We start from the raw sequence: 23,236 nt of genomic DNA, 5'->3' as shown, positions 1-23,236 counted from the left end.
CATGAAACTCCATGTGACTAACGTATGTACACCTGTTTTTATTTGGGGGGGGGCTCCCCACAGCTGACTAGCAGCTTTCAACAAGGACTGCCCCCTCTTCACCAGGTCAACTGCACTTAACTAGCCTCACCAAGATTAATTCTGACTCATATTTTGTGCCAGTAAGGAAATTGAGGCACCCTGGGCAGCATCACACTGTTACTGAGTAGGGACCTAGATTCGCACCCATTTGGATGTACCCATTCAAGTCTTGGGACAGACATGCAATGGGCATGCTATTGTATCACTCCACCTTCATGGCAATTCAACTACTGCTCTAGTTCCCTGAAGACAGTTCCTCCCTATGGGTCCCTGTCCTTTTGCAGGGATAATAAATGAGGTGCACCTAAAGGTGAACCATCAGTGTCCAGAATGGACATGGACATCCTTCATACAAGTGCCATCATAATGCTTAAATGACTAATTGTAACTGTGACACCATGGCATTAGTCAGGGTATTATCCCCATACACAAAAGCACTGGTTTTAGACATATGTCCACTAATTACTCGGTAAGGGTCACATGAGTAACTTTTTAAATATATTCCCAAATGCTGTTATGTACCGTTCCATCAGTCTTGTCCACCATAATCATACTCAGATGGCAGGCAAGCAGATGTCTTCAAATCTCATGCCACTGCCATTACTTTGATATGTAGACAAGCTGGGAGGGATGGGAATTATTTGACTTATGTGAGGGTCTCATGTCAGTCTACAGGCAGTTGTTTAGAAGGGAGTTCAAAAATAAGTAACCAGATTGGTTTGTTTTCTAAGATGGTTGTTCCTTTCATAGAGGACAAACTCCACCCCATCATGCAGGATGCCACACATGCTATGCCCTCAGACTTATTAGAATCTGGTCTGAGATCATTGCACCTCAGTGAAAGTGCAACCTTAGCCTTGATATAATTTGCTCTAAGATCACTGCATCTCAATCAAAGTGACAAACCCAGATGACTGATCTCATTCATTGACAGCATGCTCTGGCCAAGCGCAACCAGTGACATACATGGCCGTCATGCAACGTGTATGTTCCCGCATTGTAATGGCTTCTTATTTGATAATGCTTAAGTGGTTGAAGTGCACATTGGTCAACAGATGTCACTGCAAGAGGAATTCATTTACTCTGAGATGTAGTGACCCTGGAGTTCTTTATATAAAAGAGAATGTGTTCCTTCTTTGCCTGTACAACCCACCCCACCAAAACACATTTTTCTTCTAAAGTAGTCTTGTGCTGTTTGACCTGTTTATTCATTCAGGATATGGTCAGTTTGCCATTAACATTATTTACCTAGACTAAGGGGAAGGTGTTAGTGTTGAACCTCTTGACGAGAAATCAGTCATTTTGCATTCATTATCTCTTTTTAAAATGTGTTATTTCTACACCGATCAGACTTAGATATACATTTTACTACAACTAAGCAAAGTACAAAAGTTTAAAGTGCAAAATATTTATTATATCTGTAATAACGGGGCCCTTGTCAATCAAAAATATAAAATAGGCTATTCAGGCTTAAAGGCCATACATTAACTTAACAGTTCTTAGTGAATATCTCTATTAATTCTTTGGCTATCACTATACTTCTTGTGACTGCATTTCTTCATCTGTAATGCCATGCCATAAAAAAGAGGTCATGCTGCTGATCACTATATTGAGCCATGCTGAAAGTTGCTGCTGACAGTTAACTATGCAGTGCTTACTAAAACATGCTAGAAGTCACTGCCTAAAGTGCTGAACTGTGCAGCAACACCTGCTAAAGCATGCTTTACGTGTGCAAAAATTAAAAGAAACACCTTCCAGGGCAACTGACCAAACGGCAGCTTACTTCAGCTGTGGTTGTGGAGCTGGTTGATCTTGGCTTGGTTTCTGTGCTACTTGAGGCTTCTGCTGGACAGGTGGTCTACCCTGCATCTGTCCAGGACCTACTGGGCCTTGACCCTGGGTGCTGGGCCTGGGCTGCTGAGTTGTGGCTGCTGGCATCTGCCTCTGCTGCTGGCCCGATGGACGCTGTTGGGGCTGCTGTGCTGGTGGCTGCTGTTGTGCCCCTGGAGCCACCTGCCTCTGCTGTGGTGCCTGCTGGCCTCCTTGGCCAGGTTGTCTTGGCTGCTGCGATTGTTGACTTCCAGGACCCGCTTGCCTTTGTTGCTGCTGTGGAGGCTGTTGGCTTCCAGGGCCAGACTGCCTCTGCTGTGTGGCAGATGATCCTCCTGTACTAGAGGGCCGCTGCTGTTGGGGTGGAGGACCACCAGGACCTGAAGGTTTTGATTGCTGCTGTTGCATAGGTTGCCCGGGCTGCCTTTGCTGTTGTTGCTGCTGTTGCTGCGGACCTGGCCCAGGGTGCCGTTGCATTTGGGGTGAATGTCGTTCACTGGGGCTTGCTTGTCGCTGTTGTTGTGGAGATTGTTGGCCAGATGGGGGTCCTTGCTGCCTTGGCTGCTGCTGGGATCCAGGGCCTGTTTGACGTTGCAGTGGTGGAGTTTGCCCACCACTACCTGGCTGTCGCTGCTGCTGTTGTTGCTGTATTGGTGGCTGCTGGCTGGTTGGGCTGGGAAGGCGCTGCTGTTGTAGTGTTGGGCCCCCTGGTTGTGGGCTTAAACCTTGGATTTGCTGACCCTGTGGAGAAGGTCTCTGCTGAGATGGTGGTCCTTGACGCTGAGGCTGGGGTCCTTGTGGTTGCTGAGTTGGACCACCTAAGTGAAACAAAGAAAGTAAAATTTTAAGTAATTTAACAATATCAACAACATTTAAAATTCATTTTAAGTATTTTCTATAATTTATCATTTATGGAATATGCATGCAAGGAACACAGGTGACTGCAACCAGTGCTCATATTTTAGAAACCAAGCAACAAAGGAGCAGAAACATGCTTTTTATTGTCCTTATTCCTAATACACATTTACTTTTAGGTAGAATGTCCTGTCTTCTGTCATTAAAGGGGTGACTAGAAATAATTAAATCTGTTTTAAGTGACAAAATTTAGGGATGAAACAAACATTTTTTTCTGCATATGTATGTTCTTGTAATACATTGGGCAAACCTAAGATGAGTGATACACATCTGTCTGTCTGACCTTCTTTCTATTCAGGTCTCTAATCTGTTGTTAACCTGGTGAAATCATCCAAAGAACTTTTCTACAGATGCAGAGAAGCATAAAATAAACAATAAAAATATATTATTCTCATATAAGTAAATATGTATAAATGGATAAGTGCAGAATATATTATTGTACAATGCAATTCCGTTTTCTAGGTAACACCAATAGATTCTCTTAATAGTTGTTCATACATTGTCTTTATATTATTACTTAGAGCTAATGTAGTTTATGTGTGTCTATATATTTAACTGCCTTCCTCAAGAATCCTGGATAAAGCCAAAAATAATGGGTGAGACAAAGTGGCACAATCAGGGACAGGTGTTGAGTATTGTTTTTATAAATGTAGAATGTTGATAGACTAGCAGGATTTACATTAGCATGCATTTTGAGAGGGATATGAAGTCTGAAACTCAAATATCCATCATTATTTAGTGACTGCAATACTGAACAACGTGCCAGAAAAAAAGAAATTTTATGCATGCAGACCAAAAGTATCAGGCAACAAGCTGGACATTCTGCAAAATTCTGGATAGTTGAGAGGTATGTGAGTCATATTTGGTCTGGTTCGTGATTGAAAAGGGTCCTTAAACCCACTCATTTACCCAGCTGTCAATATAAGTATGAAAATAATTATATGCCTCCTAAGTAGCATTTGATTAACATGCAGTTAAAACAGGACCGTTCTCTCTTTCTCTCTCTCTCTCTCTCTCTCTCTATATATATATATATACACAACATGCAGACTAAGCATACTAAAGAAATTAATTTGACCATTAATATAATTATAAAAACAAGCAAAATACAGAACATCAAGGATGTTTTTCACTTCTTGTGCATTTTACCCTGTGCATCACGAAGCTTTCTTTTTTAGCAAGGAATTCAACTGACCTATGTCCTTTCTGGGCAAGTGTGACTGTGAAGCGGCAGAGGGAAGCAATAAGGATGAAAAAGCATGAGACCCCGTTTTAGGTGAGTTTGAATGCTTAAGTTCCCTGGGAGTGTAATAAAAAGGTAAAAGACTCTGAGGCTTATAGAGAAAGAGGAGTTTGCAATGAACTCAGCAGAACATCTCTAATATCAGGGCCAAGAAAATTAAGCATTGATATAAACATAAAGCATTTTCAGGATTCTTAGAAGCCACATCGGCTCATAAGAGGTTAACAGGCTTATGGCCTTGGGGCACTTACAAGCCTAGCTAGGAGTTTGTCCCCCCAAAAAACCTCAGTCAGCACCTGTCACCCCTGTCAGTGAGGGACACAGGTGGAACCCCTGGGGTAAATTTGTGGTTTCCTATCCACTCATCAAGGTTGTGCTTCAAGAGGGTCAGTGAGGTGCTCTTTTTGATGTGTATGGGAAGTCTACTCCAGAGACGGGGCAGCATCTGTGAGACAAACCTGTCTCCTCAGCAGGTTTTGTTGATGCCGCATATTAGATTTAGGCCTTTCGAGCGGGTAATGCACAAGGAGTTAGACTTATGGATATGGAGCATCTCTTGTAGGACAGGGTCTGAGATTGCCTTGTAGGTGAGACACAGACCACCTCTGAGAAATCTGCACGATACCGAGTAGAGTGAGAGTGACTTGAGCCTGTCTGCATAGGACAGGTGTTGGAGGCCATGGATTCTCTTTGTGAGGTATTTCTGTGGCTTTTCCAGTTGGTGCAGGTGTTTGGAGAGGTACACACCAAATGGGGAGTTATACTCAATTACTGGCTTAATGAGGGAGGAGTACAGAGAGATAATAACCTCCATTTTTCTGGATGCAATCCCTTTACTTATGAGATGAGCCAAGTAAAAGGCTTTTCTGACCACTTCTACTACATGATGGCCGAATGAAAGATTGTTGTCAACCTGTGTACCCAGGTCTCTCACCACAGGTTGTGTGCTTAGGGGGTTGCTGTTTATGTGGTAATCAGTAGGGGCCATGTTTCTGCCGAATGGTATGATAATACTTTTTTTTAGCATTTAACTTAAATCCATAGCTTTGGCACCAGTCGTTTGTTACTGTGAGACCCTCTTGCAGTATGTTAACATAATTTGGGGACTCAATGACACCACCCAACTTATAGTTATCAGCAAATTTGGTCAGCCACAGGCCTTTTGTCTTTGCCTGGACCTCTGAGAAGTAGATGCCAAACAGTAAGGGTCACAGGACAGATCCCTGGGGAATACCACTAGTGACAGGTCTGCTGTTGGAGGTGAGGCACCAGGTCCTATTGATGAGCCACCTGATGAGATAGGGATTTACAACAAGTTGTGTTAGCTTTTTGATGATGCTCGAGTGGGGGATTGTGTCAAAGTCTTTGGCTAGGTAGAGGTAAGCTATATGTACTGACATTCCCTCATCCAGGGCCTTGGTGACAGTCTCAAAGAAGTCAACCAGTTTCAACAGGCAAGATCTGCCCTTGATGAATCCGAACTCAATGGGGTCAAGTGCTTGGAGATTGCCTATGTCCTTGTTTATGAAATCCATAATAATACACTCTATGAATTTACAGATCACACTCGTCAAGCAAATGAAGCGATAGTTTCCAGTGTCAGTAGTGGCACCACCTTTGCACAAGGGGATGACAATGGCAGTTCTCCACTCTGCTGGAATGAAGCCTGTACTTAGGCTGTGGTTGAAAAGGGTGCTCAATGGAGAAGATAGTTCTTGCTGGAGATGGTGCAGAATACAATCTGGGATAGTATTGGGTCCCATGGAAGCTGTGCTCTTTGCCTTGGATAGGGCCTTTAACACTTGATCCACAGGTATGTGAGGTGTGAGACAAGTATCACAGATGTCAAATGGGCCTTTGTAGGGGACAGGGGGCTGAGGTTTGCACTGAACCTTTCTGTTAGCAGGTTGGCTATGTCAACAGGATCAGTGTAAGTGGTACTGTTAAGTACTAATTCAGAACAAAACTGGTCTTTGCCATGGAGGTTCCTGATGTAACTGAAGAAGGCTTTGTGGTTTCCTTTTGTTTCAGAGGCTAGTTTTGATTCATAATTGGCTTTGGAGGTTTTCACTAGTGATCTAATTTGCTTGTTGATTCTCAGGAGGGAGTTTTTCCAATTTGGAATTTGTTCCTTTTTACCCTTGGACAACAGTTTCTTCCTTTTGTTGTAAAGCCAGTTGATAGAGGATGTCCGCCAGACAGGTTTGTGTTTCCTTGAGGAGCAGATTTTAGTTCTGTTGGGTATGGCTGAGTCCATGCAGTTGTACAGATGCTTATATACTGCATTGGCATACTGTTCAGCATAGGTGTCTGCATCTTCTGAGGGGGGCAGTGGTGTGAAGCTACTGATACCCTTTCTTAGGAGGTTGTAGTCAACTTTTGAGAAGTTTTTTAGCCTTGTTATGGCTGGGGGGTGGGTAGGTGGGATAGAAACTTCGAATGAGACAGACAGATGATCTGATCTCACCAGGGAAGAACTTACTATGGGAGTGGTGCAGCGGTCACCCATGTTGATGAAACCAAGTCCAGAATGTTTTCTCCCCTTGTGGGGGATGAGATGAGCTGATCTAGTGAGCTAGAACTGATGAAGTCTAGGAATCATTGGGTGAGTTCATTAGTGTAGGAATAATTCACCCAGTCTATGGTGGGGTAGTTGAAGTCACCAGGGATCAGAGTGTTAGGGGTTACCTTGATGGAGTCAAGTAGGTTTGGGTAGGTGGAGTGGGTGTCCTGAGTCATGGAGGGGGGGTCTATAGTGGGCTATAACTTGGATGGGTGACTCGCCAACTATCAGTTGGACGTGGAGTAGTTCTAGTGCATCATGCTGGGAAACCAGTCTGGAGGTGTGCTTATCTTTAATGAAGATAGACACTCCACCATCCCTTGTCTTCCTGACCTCATTTTGTGGTTGGAATGTGTGGAATGAGGTATAGCCTGGTAAGGCAGGGGTGCTCTCTGCAGCCTTGAACCAAGTCGGCATCTTCCAGTACGAGGAGAGCCTCCAGTGAGTGCATTTTCAGGTTAAGGCTCCCAGCATTAAGCAGCATGACCTTCAATTTGCTTTTTGACAGATCTTTTATGTTGGAAGATTTGTCTTTGAGACATTGCCTAAAACTGGCACAATGGGGGAGGCAATGGCTTTGTCCAGAATTTGGAATCCCAGGGGTGACAGGTAGAGGCCATCTCTGGCAAAGCATTGAGGCCTGTCAACCATGTCATCCCAGGCAGACAGATACCGGATCCCCTTGAAATGACACCCGAAACTAAGCCAGTTGTTGAAGTCAATAAACATACTTAACACAATGTTCACCCAATCAATAAACATGTTGACAGCACCATGGAAGCACCAAGTATCTGTTAAGTCTCTTTCATGTAACAGGCAAAGTAATCCTCTGGCAGTTGTTGCAGCAGATCATGGTGCTATTTTCTGTGTAATGGTCCAGGGTTTGATTCCCTCAGCCTCCATTACTTAAGGAAACAGCGCCCCTTGTGCTGAGTCTGAAAAACATTCATGGACTGCATATTTAGTTTCACCCATGCCGATGAGGTCTTTTTTCATTGAACTAATGGTCTATAACAATGATGTCAGCCTGAAATTCAGAAAGTACAATGCTATGGAAAACTGCAGCTCTTCTGAAAATAAAGTCACAGTATAGCACAATACTGTTGGCATATATGTCTAGGTATACTAAAGATGGATTCACCAAATGCCATTCAGTTTAGTTAAACCATCTGATCAGAGTTTTCAGTCAATTTTGTTTTCTGTCAGAGGCAAAGCCTCCATAGACCCCCACATGATTGCTTGACTTTGTTACTTCTAATAGGTGTTGGTCTTGTAATCTTACTTTTGTGGGTTAAAACCATTTAGTGGTGTTTCATTTAGTTAGATACTGGTTAAATTGCTATACTTCACAGACCTGGCAAAAGGCTCTTCTGTCTGTTGGGGAGCTAATATTTAGGAATGGTCAGTAACACTGTATCAAACAATGTCGGTCTGTATAGAGTATTTCACCTCCCTGAAGGTGTGCACACAATCTCTTGTTCTTTTCCATTTAGGCCCATTCTCTCTCTCCTCTCTCTCTCTCTCTCTCTCTCTCTCTCACACACACACACACACACACACACACACACACACACACACACACACACACACACACACACACACAAACACGTTTACTCACATGTTTACTCACCATCTTCTAGACTGATTTCTTAATCCAGTTTCTGGACCCATATCTAAACAGATATGTGTTCTGACATAATTTGTCCTGCATTCAAACAAACATGCTACGTGGAAGACATCCCTTGCATTTGCATGCCATGATGTGAAGACAGTGGCTGAGTCTATGCAATTAGCTTCTGCAGATAGAGCTTTTCTTTTGCACTGCAGCTGCTTTGTGATATTTGTTATTCACTTATTATGAGTGAGCCCCTTCAAAAACGCCTTCAGGCCTTCTCCTGAGATCTGATGCTTCATGTTGAATTTTAACGATACTCGCAACAAGAAGCAACTGTAATGAAATACTATATTATTATTTTACTTTGTTTTTTACTATTAACTTGTTGATTTTACTATGCTGTTGTACATGTGACAAAAAGTGTTGCTATGTGGCAACATATTACAGGCATCGATTCCTGTCCTTAGCAGTTTTGTAATGTTAGTGACCGCTTCCTTGTGCTAGTTTAAATAGAGTGTAAGTAACAGATAGTGGCAGTTGGTCACAGCCATGTCAATATTAAATATGAAAGAAATAAAATGCAAGTCATGATCAGGACAGAGTCAATGAGTGAGTAGTCCTTAACAACCCATTATCTGTATGATAGATAAGGTTCTTTGGCCATGGGATCATGACATGAATGAGCATAAGGAATCAACATACAGGGCAGACTGAATGTTCATCTGCCATTCAGAAACAACATTCTGATTCTCCTTTATAAATATGCTGGTATATGTGTAAGCATATCATTGCTAGAATCCCCTTGTGCTCTGAGACCGCTTCTCAAACAATCTGGAAATATAGAGCTGATAAGTATATATTTTTTGCACTTTGTTCAGAGTTCTGCACTGTCTTTATTTTTGCTTCACTGTGCTGAAACTTTTTTCTCTCACTCTATTGCTGTTGTGTTCTTAAAGTTGGTAGAACTGATCTAACAGCTTTTGTATTATCTGATTGTCTCAAGGCTTGCTGGTATAAAAATATTCTCTTTTGTAAATTCCTGCATATCATTGCTAGAATCTCATTCTGTTCTGACTGAGAGTGTTTCTCAAACAATTTGGAAATATAGAGCTGATAAGTATATTTTTTGGCACTTTATTCAGAGTTATGCACTGTCTTTATTTTTGCTTGACTGAATTATTTATATATTTGCTGGCATTGTTTTCTGATCTGTGCTGAAACTTTTGTTCTCCCACCCTATTGCTGTTGTGTTCTTAAAGTTGATGGCTCTGGGAGTTGCCTGTCCCTACTGTAAATTTGATATAGGACACTCCTCTCAGTCCCATTTCTTTAACTCATTCTACCTAATACAGAGATAATTTGGGAAGGCCAAACTCCTTAGTCCCTTTACCTTGAATTATCTTCTGTTCCTGCTCACTCCCTTTTTACTTTATAAAAAAAGACACTTTATTCAGCTGCTTATATTTTTCTAATTTGTGTTTCTTCCTACTACTCTGTTACTTCATCTTGCTTTGCTTTTTCCTGCTACTTGCTGCCTGTTCTCTATAGTGTTCAACTGCATGTTTTCTGTTGCATTTATTACTGCTTGTTTATAGCCTGTCAAAATTATTAAGTGTTATTCTTAAGTGCTATTCTAAATTCTTAGTTTTGGTTTAAGCACTTGCACTTTAGGCCCACCCCTTAGCTCTCCCTGGCCATGCTCCCTCAGATTCTGACAAATATGGATGGACAATTTCCTACAGTTTCTCCTGCCAGTCTGCTTGATATGGGTACCCTGAAACAGTGTAGCAACTGCCTCATGTACACGCACAGCCATCTACTACTACCACCTAGGAACACAATTTGTGAGAGATGCAATTACATTAGGAACCTAGAGTCCAAGCTCTCTCCCCCTCAAGCCAGTATATCTGGCACTGAAAAGGTTGTCAACACAATCACTACACTTCAAACACCACCCATACCTACACGACATACATCTACATATGCAGAGGTCCTCCACATAAACATACCCAAACAAAGTCACGGTTAGTTGTCTGTCAGGTGCCAGAATCCACCATATCACACACGCTCTCCTTTCTCTCAACAACAGGTACTGTTATGACTCTGTCATAGTCCATGCTGGCTTGAATGACTTGAGACATATCTCTCTGGACCATATGACAAGAGACATGATTGAGCTCACTGATTATGTGTCCCAAGCAGGTATGTCCCTAACCTTAAGTAGCATTCTGCCGTCACCCAGAATGATGCCTCAATACAAACAGAAAATGATTGACTTTAACAATTGGCTTAGTTTCTGCTGTCATTTCAGGGGATCCAGTACCTCAAAGCCTGAGAAGATATGATTGACAGACCACAATGCTTTGCCAGAGATAGCTTGCATTTGTCTCAGCTAGGCTTCAGGCTTCTGGCAAAGTCTCTTGCCTCCTCTATAGTGCCTTTTTTAGTAAAAGTGATGAGGTTAAAACTACCAACATAAAATTTCAACAAAACACAAATTAAAGGTCATGTTGCTAAAGACTAGGAGTCTAAACATGAAACTGCACTCATTGCAAGCATCCCTAACCCTGGAAAATGCTGACATCTGTGCAGTCACAGAAACCTGGTTCAAAGCTGTGGAGAGCACCCCAGCCTTACCTGGTTACTCATACTATCATACAGTCAGACCCCAAACTGTGGGCAGTAAAGCCAAAGGAGGTGGAGTTTCAATATACATTAAAGACATACACACCTTGAGGCTGGTCAAACAGTATGACACACAGGAGGCACTCTAGGTGCAGTTATCCATTAACAAGACCCCTATTCAAATCATAGGTAGTTACTAGTCCCCAAATCTGAGTCCAGATGTCCAATCTGCCTATTTGGATCTGTTCAACTCTATCAAGATTCAACCCTTTACCCTGATCCTGGGTGACTTTAACTTCCCAAACACAGACTGGAAGAACTACACATGCCAGAACACAAATGCCCAAACATTCCTTGATTTTGTCAATGCAAATGCCTTGGAACAGCTAATAGATACTCCTACAAGGGGTGATAATATCTTGGACATGGTATTAACCAACACCAGTAACCAATGCAGCATCCTTATAGTATCATCCTCCCTGGTAAGAACGACCACAAAACTGTCACTAAGTCACCATCTCCCCTAACCTTCCTCTAGCTAGGATCAGACATAAAAACTTCTCCAAAGCTGATTACAACCTCCTAAGGCTTCTGAGGGATGGTATAAACAGCTTCACAGCCCCCTCCCCCTCTGTAGTAACTGGCACCAATATCCAAAACTAAACCAAAGCACAAAGAAAAATTACTGTCCAAGACCAAGAAGGAGCAGATGCCCAATTGGAAGCAATGTCTCCTTAGCCTAAACAAAGAAATAAGAGCACTAGTGAAATCCCCCAAAGCAAACTTTGAGTCCAAATTGGCCACATCTACTAGAGACAATCATAAGGCCTCCTTCACAAATGTCCGCAACCTCAAAGGAAGCACCCAGATCAGTTTAGAAGTGGTGGTCAAGGACACCACATGTACAAATGCTGTAGATATAGCAAACTTGCTGGCTGGCAGATTCAGTGAATATTTTACCCCTCTGTCCCCCCATCAGTAAATCAGGACATCCCCAGTCCTGACTCCCTTCCCCTTATATCTAGGGAACATGTCATCACTGCTCTCTCAAAGGCAAAAAATACAGCATCCATGGGACCCGATAACATCCTAGGCTGCAGCCTACGTGAACTCAGGCAGGAACTTGCAGCACCATTAGGCACCCTATTCAACCAAAGCCTGAGTACTGGCTTCATCCCAGCTGAGTGGAGGACAGCCACTGTCATCCCTTTACACAAAGGTGGAGCATCCACCGATCGGGAAATTATAGACCCATCAATCTAACTAGCCTGATCTGCAAGGCAATGGAATGGATTATCACAGACCTCATTAACAAGGACATTGGCAAACTCCAAACACTTCATCCAACACAGTTTGGCTTCATCAAAGGGAGGTCATTCTGCTAAATTTGCTTGACTTCGAGATAGTCACCAAAGCCATGGACGAGGGCAAGACGGTGCACACCACCTACCTTGACCTGGCCAAAGTCTTTGACACTATTCCCCACTCAGGCATAATAGATAAACTCTCTCAGCTAGGCACCAATCCTTATGTTACCAGATGAGTAGCAAACTGGCTCACTGATGTCCCCAACAGGATATTAATGTACGAGGAGAGCCTAGTAAGTCGGCAAATTCACAGCACTGTATTAAGTCACTGTGAAGCACAGACAAAAAAAAAAAAAAAACTCCATTATCTTGTTTATGATTACTAAAGATGTCAGTTTAGCAAGCATAAAAAAAAAAAATAAATAAAATAAAAAATAAAACAAAAACAAAGCAAATAAAAAGAAAACTAAATTAGCTGAAGTAGCAAAAGTATCTGCTGAGTGTAAGTGTGAGACAGAGAGAGAGAGAGAGAGAGAGAGAGTATATCTCAGTTTCTTTTCACAAAGGATAGTTGAGAGCACAGACCCAGGCAGCTGCGTAGTGCTTAGTGCTGGCTGGGGTGCCCAACCTGACCTTATAAAACGTAAAAAAAAAAAAAACTCTGCTACTTGTTACTTTGCACTTGAATTACCATAGGAAAAAAGTAAAAAAAAAAAGCTCTGCTAAGCACCTGAATTGGTACGGAAGATTATTAAAGTAGCCCGGAAGAACTCTGACAATCCACATCCATCAGTGTCAGGACATTACATCTGCACAGATAGTATTAATGTCTGTGCTGGAGATTTGTTTCCAAATGATCAGGAGGGGGCTGGAACACAGGACTTTATGTTTTATAGTATTCAGTGTCCACTGTAAATGGGATTGATTTTGTTAAAGAGCAGAGCAGAACAAGGTTTTGCTTATTCCTAGATGCATTTCAGTGCACGGGGGATAGTCACTGATGAATGGAGGTATGTTTTGCAGAATGCTGTGTGTGTGTGTGTGTGTGTGTGTGTGTGTGTGTGTGTGTGTGTGTGTGTGTGTGTGTTTGAATGAAGATAGGTTTTACAGAATGGTGTGTTTGTGTCTGTGTGAATGGAGATAGGTTTTACAGAATGGGATATGTGTGTTTGTGTGTGTGTGTGTGTGTGTGTGTGTGTGTGTGTGTGTGTGTGTGTGTGTGTGCGCGTGTGTGCGCGTGTGTGTGTGTTGACATTAAATACTTACATAACTTATGTTTTGGATGCAGAATACTTCCGCCAAGAACAATTACATCTCTTACAGCAACTTTGAAACATTAGGTGTTGGAGCTATTTTGCATAACAAAATACTCAAAATTTATATATGAATAAAAAACAAATATGAAACAATGTAACATGTAGTCTATTATGTAAGCAAAATAAGTAAACCGCTAAAAACACTCCATTAACTGGTCTTTATGTTGTAAGGACTTTTCATTGCTTTGCTTACTTTGGAAAAAGGTATGAAATATACAACAGGATGATTATAATCCATTATGCTCACTGAATTCAGGTATTGGAGGGAATGTGTGAGTTTGACTGCTACTTTGCCATAACTGATAATTCTATAAAAAACAAAGTAAGGTTAGACAAGTGCTGAATTTCAATTATCAGTGTTGTCTCAGAATATAGAGTTGAATGCATTACATCTGAAGGTATTTTTTTCTCTTCTAAATGTGTGCCAAAATTTGAAACAAACAAACAAAAATACAAATGCTTTGGCTATGTATACACAAATATAGTAATTTGTGGCACATGATAGGGTTGTGGTGGGACTTACTTCCCCTTGCCCATAACATTTGTTTACAAGAGATTTGTCCTTGAGATCAAAACATTGCAAGAGAAAAATTCCTTAGTACCTCAGTCTTGGATTTTATTCATAAATATTTCTAGTAGCCAGCTGACTAGTACAGTAAAATGCTTAATTTTAGAAGTTGACTAATGATACAGAAAATGATTGGTGGTCATTTGTGGTTTTTTTGTATACAGAATTAATGTGATATTATGTATGATAAAAATTCCAAATGGAAAGAAATCTTGTTGCCAAAACTTTGTATAAAATAATCAGTGGTGCATCCACAGTATGCATTTTGTTGAGTACGCTTCTTTTAGCACAACAAAATCTATCAAAATCATTTCACCTTTGAAGCATGTCAAACAAAGCTGTGATTTTGTGGTCATTCATAATTTTTAACTGCCTTATGTTTATGTCATTGAAATATCATTTTATGTAATGTAGCCCTACCCTTTTAATATAAGGTGTATCATCTCTAGTAGAATCCAATTATTATTCTGTTTCAAATGCTTATCCATTTTGAAGTTGTGTACATATTAATCCATTACATTGTTAAGGGTTCCAGCCACTCCAAAACAGTATTCATGAATATGTCTTCTTCACAGACTAGTTTTAAAATGCTTGTCATTTTTTACACAGTTAAAGCAATCCTTTAAAATGTCTATGAACTGAAACATGTACTGCCTCAGTTTTGTCTGTTAAGTCAGGCACTGGTAGCACTAGTTATGGGATATTATAATTAGTTTGCTCACTTGTACTGTTCTTTAATAGTCAATAGTAACTGGATTTAGTTTCACTGTATATTGATTCATCATAATATTTAGGATTAAGTTCCTTAACATGTATAGACAATTCTTTAATACATTTATGTTCTCTGTATATTGAATTATTTGGTTATTAATATAGTTCTTTCAGTTCATAGCTGAATACTAGGCAGTCAATATGCAGACCATTACAAGCTAATAACCTGTAATCTAAAGTTCTCTCCATTCTCAAGGACAACCAAGAATTGGGAGAATCTGAGGCTGACCATTCAATTACTGAGGTTTACCTTAAAGGTGCAAAAGGTTCCACAATTTGACACATAGTATAAGCTTGTTTTAGAAGGGGAATACATTAAGAATCTATCATGCCAGCATGTCTTACTTATCTGTTGATTAAGGTTTGGTTCCCTTAGCAAGGTATTTGAGGAGCCATATGTTCATGACCCAAAAGATCAGAGTCAGTGGAGTAGTCTATAAGAAAACTGATTACAGAGAGAGAAGGCTGCCAATCTGTCACGATAACAAAGATTTTTAAAGACACTGATGTTTTTTTATTTAGGATCCTCTAAGGTCTTTCAAATTGAGTGATATGTTTAGATGAACACATGGCAAAAAGGGTATTATATTCAATAATGGGTCTGATGAGCTATGGATAAAGTGGAATTAAAACTTCCTTGGATCTAGAGGATGTGCCAATGGAAATTAGATGATCCAGATACAAAAGTTTCTGATCTACTGTGGAGACACAATAGCCAAAAGATAAAAAATTGCCAAAAGGAATGCCTACATCACTTACAACAGTGTGTCACTAACATGGTATGGGAAATATTTTGCTTACCAGAATGAAGTATACCACATTTTTAACATTTAATTTGATACCATTGTCCTTGAATCAATTGTTAGAATAGTCAACCATGTTGTTGCAATTGCCAGTCAGTGGAATAATGAACAACAACCCCCAATGTACACTTGTCTGCAAACTTAGAAAACCATGTAGGCCAGGAGTATTAGCCTGAAGATGTAAAAAAGTTTCCAAATAGGAGAGGCACAATACTGAGCCCTTAGGTACACTGCTGGTAACTTTTTTTTGTTTTCAGAAATGGCACCTGCAGCTCTGACCACATGGGTGCTGTCAGATAACCAGTTCACTATCTACAGCACAACAAAAGGGTTTATATTTTTACTTACAAGTTTGTCAATAATGGCTGGATAAAGAATGGTGTGAAACACTTTGGCCAGGTCCAGATATACTCGAAATAAAGAAATTAATGAGATTAAAGAGACAGGACTTTGTTGACAAAGCCAAATTGATGAATTTAGGGTTAAAAGATTTTCAATGTCCAGATTAATAAGCTTTGAGATAATACTTTCCATAGCATGTGAGTATAATGAGAGTGATGGGTCTATAGTTACCAAGAGTGGATGCTTAGGCCACCCTTGTGTAATGGCATTACAGTGGCTGCTTTCCTGGTTTCAGGAGTACAACCAATGGGGAGGCTTATGTCAAACATGTTACGTAGGGGTTCAGATGGGCCATATTTGGTACTGATAATCAAACAATTTGCTGTTATTTGGTCCTATGGATTAGATGTTCTTAGCTTTCGAGAGGCATGACAGGACGACTTTTTTTATAGTAAAGAAAAAGGGAGTGGGCATGATGGTAGAATTTGTGAAATAGCTATAACTGTGGCTGGTGTAAAATTTGCACTAAAGTTGTTAGCTAAAATATAACTGTTTTCTTTAGGTTAGAGTGAGCAGTGGACTAGATCCAGACATTGTTGGGTATTATTCCTTAACTTCCTGGCATAGTTAAAGAAAAATAAATTTGTAGTAATTTTTTGGGCTTAGTAGCTATTTTAAATTCTTATTCAACTTCAGGCTTCCTAATGGTTCCCTTAAGCACTTTACTAGTTTGCTTAAGTGTGTGGTCTTAAGGTAAATAGAATGAGATTTATTAATAACCAGTAAGCATTTTCTTTCTCTTGTTATACAATTTATTTATTTATAGTATTTCATGATGGGGTATTTTTAAATGTCTCTTTACATTTGGTATTGACAAAGACTGCCTTATTAACACAACAAATTATTACTGTGTCTCACATGCGTTTCTCTTTTAAAACTGTGTACACCTTAAGCCATTTCACTAATTAAGGTTCCTACCACTTCTAAACCAGAATGGAAGACTTTTCTGGTAATTTTATTAATTATTGCATTGTGAAGAAATTGTATAAAGTTATTCAGCTAACACATTGTTGGTATGAATGACGTAGGTACCATGTAAGGAGGATGAGTTAATGGGTAAAGCCAGCTCAGCTATCTTGAAGGAGGAAGACACCTCAGCTCCCTGTACTGATGACATCTACAGCAAACACCCTAATGAGTTGATGTTGCAAAGTTGTATGCAGCTTAGCTGGGAAGTTGCCCAAGTGAAACAGAAAGCATGTACCTCCCAAGAACAGTTACAGTGGGGAAACAGGTTTCATAAGTAGTTTTGTAATGGAATCTGAAGTTTCTGTTTTTTTGCATGGTTACTGTTAACCATATAGTATCAAATTACTCAGACCAGCACATATTCTGCCATTTTAATTATCTGAAACTTTTCTTCTTTCCTGTTCCTCCATAAGATCCTTTTTCTACACATTTTTTTAGTTTCTCATGCTTCTTGGATGTAGATGGTTCTTGCATATATTAGCTGGTATCATTGTCATTTGTTGTGCATCTGCCTTGAACATGCATGCAGACATACAGAGCTTAACATTAATAAATATATGGAGACAGTGCTGATATTCATTGTCTGTTATTCACCTTGCCACATGCTCAATGCCATGCTCAGCCAATACACATGTGCACATCTTGTGCATGTGAAAACCAGCACATTTTACAGATATTACCTATCACTATTTATTCTACTACTTTATTCTGCAATGTTGTTCAACTTTCTACAGGGAGGATAGATGGCACAGTGTATTTCTCTGCTTTCACATGTATTGATGTTTTTTGTTTTACTCCTCTTGCACCTCACTCTCCACATCATCATGCACTTTGTGGCTACTTTGCTTTCTGCCTTTTATAGCAATTCCTGCTCATTCCTCTGCTGCTGGTGATGCAGCCTTCCCTTCCCATTTCTCCATCTGCCATTGCTGTTAATACTGTCTCCTCCTCTTCTATCTCTATTTATTCTTCAGTGTGGGTGATGGTTTCTTCTCTTCTCCCTGGCCATCCTCCCACTGCTGGTGATGCTTCCTTCTCTTCTGTCTGTCCATCTTTTACTACTGTTGATGCTGCCTCCTCCTCTTCCTCTGTTCATCCTCCACCACAGGTGATACTGTCTCCTCTTCCTGCCCTCCATCTTTTCTGCTGGAGCTCCTGCCTCTTCTACTCTCTCAATCCTCCACTGCTAATGATGATGCTGCCTCCTCCTTTCCCTCTTTCCATCCTTCACTACTGATGATGCTGACTCTTCTTCCCCCCTCTGTCCACCCTCTGCTGCTTTTTGTACTGTCTCTTCTTCCCACTCATTGTCTTCCACTGCTGGAGGTGCTGCCTTATCTTCTCTCTCTATCCTTATCTGCTGTTGCTGATGTCTCCACTTCCCTCTCTCATCCTTCACTGCAGATGATACTGTCATTTCCTCACCCTCTTCATCCTTCATTACTGGTGATGCTGCCTCACTTCTGTCTGTCTCACCATTGCTCACTGCTGATGATGTTACCTCCTCCTACTACCTGTGTCCACCCTCCAATGCTGTTAATGCTTCCTTCTCTCTTTCTGTCTATTCATCCTCCACTGCTAGTGATGTTCTCTCTTCTTTCCTCTCTCCAGCTTCAAATGCAGGTGATGTTTCCTCCTTCTCTTCCCTGTCTCCATCATCCATTGTTGGAGATGCTATCTCCTCTTGCTTCTCTCCATCCTTTTCTGCTGGTGATGATGTCTCCTCCTCTTCCCTTTCTCAATCTTCCATTCCTTGTGATTCTGCCTCCTCATCTTCCCTCTTTCTATCTTTCAGTTAGGTGAATGCTGTCTTCTCCTCCCTGTCTCCATCTAACACTACTGGTGATGCTGCCTCTTCTTACCCTCACCCCATCCTCCATTACTGGTGATGCTGTTTCCACCTCTTTCTTCTGCCCATTGTCCACTGCATATGATGCTGACTCTTCTTACCCTCTCTCCATCTTCCACTTCTTGTGATGTTGCCTTCTCTTGCCTCTCATCACCCTCCAGTACTAGCAATAGTGTCTCCTCTTCTCTCTGTCCATCCTCAACTGTTTTTGATGCTGTCTTCTTTTCATCCTTCTCATTTCATTCACTTGCTGCCTTATCTTCTCTAACCCCATCCTTACTGATGTTGACCCTGCTTTCCTTTCCATCTCCCCACTCTTTCACTGCTGGTGGTACTTCCCTCTCTTCATTCTCCACTGATAATTATGTTGCCTCCCCCCTCCATCCTCCACTGCTAGTGATACAGCCTCTTCTTGTCTCTTTCCATCCTCAAGTAATGGTGATGCTGCCTTCTTCCCTCTTTCTGTACTCCACTGCCTTTTATGCTGTTTGTTCTTCCCTCTCATCATCTTTCACTGTTGGTGATGCTGCATTTTCTTCCCTCTCCCCACCCTCCATTACAGGTGATGCTGCCTTCTCCTCTTCATCTTTCCATCCTCCACTGTTGGCCACCTATTCCTTCTCTCCATCATTTACTGCTGGTGATGCTGTCTCCTCTTTCCTCCCTGTATCTGTCAGAGGTTATGATGCTGCCTCCCTTCCCACTCTGTAGTGACCACTACTGGTAATACAACCTCTTCTTACTCTGTCACCATCTTCCGTTACTGGTGATGCTGGTTCTTTCTTTTCCCGCTGCCGATCCCTCACAGTAAGTGATGTTGTCTCTTCTTACCCTTTCTCCATCCTCCACTGCTTGTGAAGCTGCCTCCTCTTTTCTCTCTGCAAACTCCACTGTTGGTGACGCTGCCTCCTCAACCCTACATCCACACTCCACTGCTTTTGATGCTGCCTCATCTTCCCTCTCCCTATCCTTCATTGCTGGTGATGCTGTGTTCTCTTCCCTCTCCCCATCCTTCACTGCTGGTGATGCTGTGTCCTCTTCCCTCTCCCCATCCTTCACTGCTGGTGATGCTGTGTTCTCTTCCCTCTCCCCATCCATCACTGCTGGTGATGCTGTGTCCTCTTCCCTCTTCCCATCCATCACTGCTGGTGATGCTGTATCCTCTTCCCTCTCTCCATTCGCCATTGCTGGTGATGATGTGTCCTCTTCCCTCTCCCCATCCATCACTGCTGGCGATGCTGTGTCCTCTTCCCTCTCCCCATCCTTCACTGCTGGTGATGCTGTGTCCTCTTTCCTCTCCCCATCCATCACTGCTGGCGATGCTGTGTCCTCTTCCCTCTCCCCATCCATCACTGCTGGTGATGCTGTGTCCTCTTCCCTCTCCCCATCCTTCACTGCTGGCGATGCTGTGTTCTCTTCCCTCTCCGCATCCTTCACTGCTGTTGATGCTGTGTCCTCTTTCCTCTCCCCATCCGTCACTGCTGGTGATGCTGTGTCCTCTTTCCTCTCCCCATCCATCACTGCTGGCGATGCTGTGTCCTCTTCCCTCTCCCCATCCATCACTGCTGGTGATGCTGTGTCCTCTTCCCTCTCCCCATCCTTCACTGCTGGCGATGCTGTGTCCTCTTCCCTCTCCCCATCCTTCACTGCTGGTGATGCTGTGTCCTCTTCCCTCAACCCATCCTTCACTGCTGGCGATGGTGTGTCCTCTTTCCTCTCCCTATCCTTCACTGCTGGCGATGCTGTGTTCTCTTCCCTCTCCCCATCCTTCACTGCTGGCGATGCTGTGTCCTCTTCCCTCTCCCCATCCTTCACTGCTGGCGATGCTGTGTCCTCTTTCCTCTCCCCATCCTTCACTGCTGGCGATGCTGTGTCCTCTTCCCTCTCCCCATCCGTCACTGCTGGTGATGCTGTGTCCTCTTCCCTCTCCCCATCCTTCACTGCTGGTAATGCTGTGTCCTCTTCCCTCTCCCCATCCTTCACTGCTGGTGATGCTGTGTTCTCTTCCCTCTCCCCATCCTTCACTGCTGGTAATGCTGTGTCCTCTTTCCTCTCCCCATCCGTCACTGCTGGCGATGCTGTGTTCTCTTCCCTCTCCGCATCCTTCACTGCTGTTGATGCTGTGTCCTCCTTCCTCTCCCCATCCATCACTGCTGGTGATGCTGTGTTCTCTTCCCTCTCCCCATCCATCACTGCTGGTGATGCTGTATCCTCTTCCCTCTCCCCATCCATCACTGCTGGCGATGCTGTGTCCACTTCTCTCCCTCCATCCTTCACTGCTGGAAATGCTGTGTCCTCTTCCCTCTCCCCATCCTTCACTGCTGGTAATGCTGTGTCCTCTTCCCTCTCCCCATCCTTCACTGCTGGTAATGCTATGTCCTCTTTCCTCTCCCCATCCATCACTGCTGGCGATGCTGTGTTCTCTTCCCTCTCCGCATCCTTCACTGCTGTTGATGCTGTGTCCTCTTTCCTCTCCCCATCCGTCACTGCTGGTGATGCTGTGTTCTCTTCCCTCTCCCCATCCATCACTGCTGGTGATGCTGTGTCCTCTTCCCTCTCCCCATCCTTCACTGCTGGCGATGCTGTGTCCTCTTCCCTCTCCCCATCCTTCACTGCTGGTGATGCTGTGTCCTCTTCCCTCTCCCATCTATCACTGCTGGCGATGCTGTGTCCTCTTCCCTCTCCCCATCCGTCACTGCTGGTGATGCTGTGTCCTCTTCCCTCTCCCCATCCTTCACTGCTGGCGATGCTGTGTTCTCTTCCCTCTCCCCATCCTTCACTGCTGGTGATGCTGTGTGCTCTTCCCTCTGCCTATCCATCACTGCTGACGATGCTGTGTTCTCTTCCTTCTCCCCATCCTTCACTGCTGATGATGCTGTGTTCTCTTCTCTCTCCCCATCCGTCACTGCTGGCGATGCTGTGTCCTCTTTCCTCTCCCCATCGATCACTGCTGGTGATGCTGTGTCCACTTCTCTCCCTCCATCCTTCACTGCTGGCGATGCTGTGTCCTCTTCCATCTCCCCATCCTTCACTGCTGGTAATGCTGTGTCCTCTTTCCTCTCCCCATCCTTCACTGCTGGCGATGCTGTATCCTCTTTGCTCTCCCCATCCTTCACTGCTGGCGATGCTGTGTCCTCTTCCCTCTCCCCATCCTTCACTGCTGGTAATGCTGTGTCCTCTTCCCTCTCCCCATCCTTCACTGCTGGTGATGCTGTATCCTCTTTCCTCTCCCCATCCTTCACTGCTGGTGATGATGTGTCCACTTCTGTCCCTCCATCCTTAACTGCTGCTGCTGATGTCTTCTCTTCATTCTCTCCATCCTTCACTACTACTGATGTCGCCTCCTCTTCTCTTTTCTCTCCCCATCCTTCACTGCTGGTGATGCTGCCTCCTCTTCCCTCTCTCTATCTTTCATTGCTGGTAATGCTCTCTCCTCTTCCTAATTCTGCCTCTTCTTACCCTCTATCAACTCATCACTGCTGGTGATGCTTCCTCCTCTTCTCTCTGTCCATCCTACACTGTAGGTGATGCTGTCTCTTCTTCCCTCTCTCCATCTTCCACTGCTGGAAATGCTGCCTGCTGTTTGATATCTCCATCTTCCACTGCTGGAAATGCTGTCTCCTGTTTGATATCTTCATATTCCACTGCTGGAGATGCTGCCTCCTCTTCCCCTCTCTCTGTCACTGCTGGATTATGCTATGTCATGTTCCCTTTCTGCAAGTTATGTGTTTTTTTTTTTACACTTTGCTGCTGCTCCGATAACATTATACCCTAAATTGATTTTCTTGTTGGGCACACTACCCAGACTGTCACCCTTCTGTCTGCCCCTTATTTTTCTTAATTTCTTTCTTTCTTTTTTTTTTTTTTTTGCATTCCAGTCATCTTTTCAAATCCCTTTTCTTTTTCTGTTTTTTTTCTTTGAATGATCAACCCTGTTTATTTTGGTTATCCACTTTTCCCCCTAACTTTACTTCTATTTTATTTATTTTTGTTTATTTTAGTTATCTACTTTTGCCCTAACTTTACTTCTGTTTTATTTATTTTTGTTTATTTTAGTTATCCACTTTTTTCCTAACTTTACTTCTATTTTATTTATTTTTGTTTATTTTAATTATCTAATTTATCTCTAACTTTACTTCTATTTTAATTATTTTTCTGTATTTTATTTATCCACATTTCCCCTAACTTTACTGCTCCCCTCCCCTTTCTTCTTATGTCAATTTCATTATTTCCTTTTAGTCCTCCTCACCTAATTTAGTTACTTGGTGCGTCTACATCTAACCACTTAGGGTTCTTAATTCAAGCTACCCTTCTCCCACATTTTGCTGTTTATCTGTATATGTCTCTCTTGCTTTTTTCCTTTATTTTATCCTCCTTCC

The 23,236-nt window shown here is 42.4% G+C and overlaps 1 protein-coding gene across 5 annotated transcripts in view; it reads right to left on the bottom strand.

Moving 5' to 3' along the window:
- SYN1 (synapsin I) overlaps nt 1–23,236 on the bottom strand; it is a 2,007,545-nt gene that overhangs the window by 234,022 nt on the left and 1,750,287 nt on the right. For 2 of the 5 annotated variants that reach the window (XM_044080298.1, XM_044080300.1), the window contains one exon: nt 1,850–2,729. In XM_044080298.1, coding sequence (XP_043936233.1) covers nt 1,861–2,729 — 869 coding nt within the window. In that variant the 3' untranslated portion in view covers nt 1,850–1,860. Of the gene's footprint in view, nt 1–1,832; nt 2,730–23,236 lie in introns of all 5 variants that reach the window. The other 3 variants (XM_044080296.1, XM_044080297.1, XM_044080299.1) reach the window with 2 other exon arrangements.

Source organism: Protopterus annectens, chromosome 8.part0 (assembly GCF_019279795.1).
Source record: "Protopterus annectens isolate FY-2018-M chromosome 8.part0, PAN1.0, whole genome shotgun sequence".
In the NCBI taxonomy this organism is placed as follows: Eukaryota; Metazoa; Chordata; order Ceratodontiformes; family Protopteridae; genus Protopterus; species Protopterus annectens.
This window is presented reverse-complemented; position numbering and strand designations above follow the sequence as displayed.